Source organism: Citrus sinensis, chromosome 7 (genome assembly GCF_022201045.2).
Source record: "Citrus sinensis cultivar Valencia sweet orange chromosome 7, DVS_A1.0, whole genome shotgun sequence".
In the NCBI taxonomy this organism is placed as follows: Eukaryota; Viridiplantae; Streptophyta; class Magnoliopsida; order Sapindales; family Rutaceae; genus Citrus; species Citrus sinensis.
In genome coordinates this window covers 2,135,377-2,141,678 of record NC_068562.1, presented here as the reverse complement: position 1 = coordinate 2,141,678, position 6,302 = coordinate 2,135,377, and the positions used below count along the sequence as shown (strand labels likewise).

Here is a 6,302-nt window from a genome sequence, read left to right as displayed (position 1 = left end):
AGTGGAAGATCTATATTACCTTGTGGCATGCTGTGGGAAAGTTAAAGCTTGAAACCCAAAGTAATCAGATGATTTAAGATTTATGCCATGTTCTTCAAGGCATGTACTACTCTGGCGTTATGATGTTAAAAAGGATTTGAGTTTTGATATGTGTTTGTCAGTTTGTGTTGCTGTATTCAATTCGATGAGTCCTTGCTACAAATTTATTATCCGTAAAAAGACATAACAGAAGTCAAAGTAGCACCCACAACATCACGGTTTGTTTATACTCGCCTGTCGGGTCCATCTGGAGTCCAGTAATATGTTTTTTGAAAATGATATTATCATTTTATTTTGAATTCAGTGGCGATAGGTCGTGTGACCAGGAATGATTGGGGAGAGCATTGAGTAAGAGCTTCAGCATTAGATGTTGATTTATTGAGAGTACTTGATTAATGAAATTAGACAGAAGGTGATGATGCATGCAAGTTCAAGGCTTCAAATTAAACCGTTTGATTTGAATAAGTGAAGGGTTTCAAAGATGTTCAAATTTAATTAGACAGAAAGCTCGAATAATTGTGAACTTGAGTACGCATTTCTCATGTAAGATGGAAGACTGAAGACAAAGCTTCCAGGTTCCACCAATGTTGCTTTTGGTCCAATTTGGTAAACATCTGATGAGAAACTAAATTGGATCCAAAAAAGCCAACCCAGATGCTGATGAAGCTTAACTACAAGAATCCGGTTGTTGTCACCAGAAATGTTGTACCTCTGGAACAACTTTATTTGAGTGTCAACAGTAAATGCCAATACTCTCAACTGAGTTTGTCTGTCTCGCATGCTAAGATAATAGACTACATTATCAGGTCTCAACCATATCAGGAGAAATATCACTTGCAAATACTAGGTGCTTTTTTAACTTCCCCCAGAACCAATCACCACTAACCTCAATCAAACGAAGGGGAGGAAGCAAGTCTCAAATAAAACAATATTTACGTTGGCGGCTTAGCGTTGAATAAAAGCAGGCAAGCAACAATAGCCACAGACAAATTTGATTGCAGGTTGTTGAATGTTCACAGGAAAATACACTTCCATCGACAAGAATTCTAGAAACTAAAGCTTAAAGGTAATATCAGGCAATAAACATCAGGGTAGAGCATTCAGTGGAAACCTAGAAAGGCAGTATCAAAGGTGCATGTGCATCCTTGGATTTTAATTCCAGCCGAAAGTACAAACAAAAGTAAATCCATCCAATAGAGAAAGCTTAGCCTAATATGAGCGAGGAAGTAGAGCGTCGGACTTTAGTTAATTCCTAAACAAGAAGCCACTGCACAGCCATATAAATAAGATTAAACAAAACTTCTTATAATTTTGTTTTAATAATGCCATGATGATAGATACGAAATACAAGTTAAACTTTCCGAGCTGTAAGATTGGAACCAACCACAGTGTTAATATTAACTGGTAAATGACTATGGATGATCAGCTTCCACAAAGCCCATTAACAAACTAACAAAACTTGAGGAAGCAATTCGGTGAATGATGGCAACAAATGCCACCCTTCATGATTACCATTATTCACAGGCTGGTTTGGTGTCAAAGCTGCTGAGACAGATGGCAAAGGCCTGGAAGGCAGAGAGTGGGTAGTGATAATCCATAGTGAAGATATCTTTCCCGATCTTTCCAAATTGCAGAATTACCTTTTCTTGTTCTGCTAGAGGCACATTGTGAGATGGCTCAACAGCTGCCACAAGTTGGAAATTCTTAACAGAAGCCACTGTGACACGCCCTCGAAAATTTAGGCACCAACATTGTAGCTGCTCATGCCATCTTGGAGCCTTATTTTTAAGAGCCAGTGGCTGTGGAGAGCCTGGAGTTGATGCCAGTGACAGTGAGGGGCTTGGAGAGCTACTATAGGTGATTGGTTCCTTACCTTTCAAACTTGTGAAGGAGAAAAATTGCTCATCAAATGACTGTGCGAAAGATGTTGGTGTTGGGGCTGCCCCCCCTTCCTCAATGGAAGAGAAAGGAATAGTGGCCATGATGCAATTCATTCTCCTTGGTCCCCTAGTGCGGAGAACATTAAGCTCATAGGAGATGGAGCCTATTCTGTAGTTATATGCAGGTAATCTTGGAGACACCTGCTTAGAATGGAATCTGCGACTCATCCCACCGGTTGGCTGAATTGTCATATCACATGGAGGCTGGCTGTCATATATTGTGAACTTGGTACCCAGAAAGTTAGACCTGGCAAACATGTACCATTTAAGTTTTTGAGATACAGGATGGAGAAAGAAAAGTGAAGAGACATATTTAACAAATATTATAGCACCACTTGCCTCAATTTACCAACATATGAATTGCTCGCCCGAGAAAAATCATTGGCAGCTAAAGATATCACAAAGTCTGTGCATGTTGCTCTTCTAATCTTTCTGGCTGCTAACAACAATTTATCACTCCCATCCTCGGCTGTCAATTTAACATCACACCAATGAACACCTCTTACATAGTGAAATTTCAATCTCAATAATGCATATTGTCAAGCTGTTTAATCAGCCATTCTTCTAGAATAAAAGACAGGGGAGCAACACAGACAGAGAAGCAAACAAGAAAGCGAGCAATAATGGCCAAAAAATAGAAATTAAGTGAGCAAGACAACTTACAGGGCACCAGACCGAAGCACAAGTGATATGTAGAAGTTCCTCTATCCCTTCTGATAAAGCATTGTATGGGAGATTCGCGAGGACCAGGCTGTCCATAGTAGTGATGGAACCAGGTCAAACAACAAGCAACATGGTTAAGTCAAAACAACTGTAAAAAGAGAAACAAGAGAAACAACCTGCTTGAGTGAGATGGGAAATGTGAACCTTCCACATTGCTCAGGAGTTTGAACAATCTCCTTGGTAACTTCCCTCCAAGTCCTACAAACAGAAGCACAAAAAACAACCACAGCACGAGCCGGCCACGAAGTCTCACTCTCTTCTACTCTCCTAACAATGTCTAAAAGCAATTCAGGTGGTAGATTTGCCCACAGACTATGTTGACTTGAATCAGATGAGAGCAGTGTTTGATCAGGAGCTATATGAGTCTGTTTACGACTATGCCAATGCTTCCCTGCTGCCACCCCTCTCCTTGACTTACTCCCTATTCCATCTCTCATTTCCTTAAGCTCACGAACAATGCTTTTAAAGGACATCTTTCTTTATACAAGCATATCAAATTTGCCCTTTAATAAAAACAGGCTTTTTATCCAATTGGTTTCTGTCTTTTTTTACTAAAAAATAGGCTTTTATCTGAAGCAGGATGTGATCTCTCCTAACACCACTACAGACCCGATAATCAAATACTTGCCAAATAATCACTCATAAAACAAGAGCTTTGGAGCGATAAGACCATGGTAAAAATAATAACAGCAGAGATGAAGATGGAACAGAATCTTGATTACCTGCACAAAAAAGATCTTTCGAGTTCAAATCTGAGAAACTAAAGAACAAGTTCTGTTCTGTTCTGTTCCAGGAGCAATCTCAGGTCCAGACGCAAAATGGCATCGTCATTGTTCATTTTACGGAACCGTTTCCCACCACCGGCCACCACCTTCACCCAAACACCATCCCGCACCAATCCCCTCCCCTGTATTCTGCACCCTTTTCTCTCTCCCTTTAAAACGGATCCAAACTCACTTACCCTTCTTTTTTCTCATCACATTCTAACATTATCGTTTTTTTAATAATAATAATAATATTAGTAATAATTATTATTGGTGCGTCAAGTAAGTTAAGGAAGTAATATAATAAAATAACATTTTGTAAGAGATGCTGCGATATATAATTCTACTAATGGATAAAGTTCAGAGTCTGGTCGCTGTTTCGGTCGACCGCGTCGATTAAAACACACGTGGCATGGCATTTTCTTTCTTTCTTTCTTTCTATTTTTTTTTCCTTTTGATGTTTTGTTTCTATTCTGTATTACCATATACTAGTATACTACCATACAGAGTATACACTGATGATTTTATTGTAATTTACTGGTAAATGCTTTCTTTTTTCTGCAGTAATGAGAATGATGGCTCGAATAAAGTTGGGTGCGTGTGCATTAATGATTTTGACTCTTAAGGGAAAAGATCGCAGGTGCTGTTTCAAAAGTTTTCAGTTTTCACGTACTTTTGTAATAAACAGTAAAGCGAGTGCGTGATTGAAGCACAAGACTTTACCATGTAACAGCTATATAATCGACTATTATATATTCCACAGCTGGCTATTCTTTGATTAATTAATTGCTTCTGAGCTGAGCTGTACTATTAGTTCTGAACAACTGGCTAATAATTTTACCTGTTGCGACAATTTTAACTTAAATATTATCGGATAAGCAATTGTAATTATATATCAATTAAGTCAGATAATGGGTACTTTTGTGAAAAACACACTTGCTGGAATTGATCTTACAGGTCTTTTCACTTTTAGTGCTTTATTTTGTTGGTGGGTTGGAACTGATCTCAAAATGGGAACCACACGAACGATCGATCGAAACTGATCTCAAATGCTGTTTGTTTGAATTTATTTTCACCTAAGAAAGAAGAAGCCAAGTGTTAGGATCAAATCAAAGCAGAGCCACGTGATGAAATGAAATCACGTTCAGTGGTGCTGGAGGGTCGATTCCGATGTCAATTGAAGCCAGCGAGAGTGTAGGGGCTGGCATCGGCAGCATATGGCCCGGTTAAGCGAATTGAGTTTGAGTGAATGCAGATGGCAACGTGTACATTTTGTTGTTTTGTTCCTCTTCAGAATTTCATTTTAATTTAAGTGGACCACATTTGCACACGCGGCAACGTTCTCTCCTTACAAGGTTCTTGAATCTTTAATTTTTTTTGGGCAAATTAAACATATAAAATGCACATCAATTTCGATTTTGGTGTCACTTCTATCGAGAAATAATCAACCCAACTTCAATATTTACAGTTGAGAACGAAGATGAAATGTTAGATGAAGAACTAGAACCAATAATATAATATGTGAACACACATGTACATTAGTCGTAAAACTAGTTAGAAGCAAAGGAATATTGATTTGATCGAAGTTCAAACCCAGGTAGGTCGCCTTGACTGGTTGATGGGCTCATTGTGGAACCCATGTCTAAGCTAATTAAATGATCTCCTTGTGTCAATTTTAACAAAGATGAACAATAGCAGTTGGATGATGGGGACGAGTCATCTTAACGACAAGGTTGGGCAGCCATCCCCTCTAGTCTTGGCGTCTTGCCACGCCAGTAGACACATGACTATCGCCATTTGCTGACCCTTTTTCCCAGAAAGGTATCTACGAGCTTCCATATGATTTGTGCACATATCAATTGGGAGGGATATCACTGTCGTGTTCAAGTTATGATAAAAAAATTTGTCTTTTAAAGATTGTTTTAAAAAATTTCAAAAATTCACAAAAAAACAAATGATTTTGTCATCTTTTTATTCACTTACCATTTTCTGTTGATGTACTTATATTTATCGGATTCAAAAACATAGCATGTATAAGTTAGAGATATTCTCTCCTGCGGGACATTCGTAAAAGAAAATTTTCAAATACATTATAATAACATGTTTAATCTTCAAAAACAAAATTTAAATTATCAATTTCCATGCGTATGCAGCAAATACCATGTCCAAATGTCCAACTCATTAAGATTATGACTAAATGATTGATGAAAAACAAAGTATAATTTTCTTTTCCCTTAATCAATGTAGTAATTATTAATGTTTAAATTTTGTTCTTCTTGTTTTAATTACATTTGATTTTCTTTGTACATGTACAACTTTTGCAATTTGCACCCATGTCGACGACTTTTGTTGTTCTTTTTGACTTATTTACTGCGAATAAACACAAAAGCACATATACTTGTATCAAAAATCAAGTTAATTTCCTTATTCCTAGAATAAAGGAATCCAAGATCGCGTTCTCTAAACATTTCCAAATGAAAAAGTGTGGAAACAATCATTACTGTTTCGCATTCTTTTAGCAGAAATTGGTCAAATTATGTTGGCTCTTCGCTTAATTGGTAGCAGTTTTGTTTGCTTTGTACTCCTTTGATTTCGTCTTTTAATTCTCAATTACAGAAAAGAAAACAAAGCGTCAGCATGTGGATTAATAACAGCCTGATTTGGTGCATGCTATAACCATATTAAATTTGAACTTGGTTCTAATGTTACTTTATTTTTTATATACAATTAATTAAGCCTGGAATTGAACATAGGCTGTAGTAATTCACTTGTTTCTTTAAGGTTGGTACTTGTCTCCTAAACGTCTTGGCAGAAGCAAAATAGGATGGGAGGTTTA

General features: G+C 37.4%; 1 protein-coding gene across 1 annotated transcript; it reads right to left on the bottom strand.

The window, feature by feature from the left end:
- Window positions 1-1,157: 1,157 nt before the first annotated feature.
- LOC102607292 (tubby-like F-box protein 5) lies at window positions 1,158-3,717 on the bottom strand. Its single transcript, XM_025098907.2, has 4 exons — window positions 2,819-3,717; window positions 2,643-2,730; window positions 2,319-2,448; window positions 1,158-2,226 (listed from the first exon to the last, which is right to left on the bottom strand). The coding sequence occupies exons 1-4, from the start codon at window positions 3,173-3,175 to the stop codon at window positions 1,554-1,556; spliced, it is 1,248 nt and encodes a 415-aa protein (XP_024954675.1). The 5' UTR covers window positions 3,176-3,717; the 3' UTR covers window positions 1,158-1,553.
- Window positions 3,718-6,302: the final 2,585 nt, after the last annotated feature.

What these genes read in the sequence shown, in the direction of transcription:
- LOC102607292 (XM_025098907.2), bottom strand. Translation starts at nt 3,175, where the DNA reads ATGTCCTTTAAAAGCATTGTTCGTGAGCTTAAGGAAATGAGAGATGGA. An exon ending in TTCCCATCTCACTCAAGCAG is followed by an intron (nt 2,731 to 2,818) that starts GTTGTTTCTCTT and finishes TACTATGGACAG; the next exon opens with CCTGGTCCTCGCGAATCTCC. An exon ending in TCATATGTTGGTAAATTGAG is followed by an intron (nt 2,227 to 2,318) that starts GCAAGTGGTGCT and finishes CATGTTTGCCAG; the next exon opens with GTCTAACTTTCTGGGTACCA.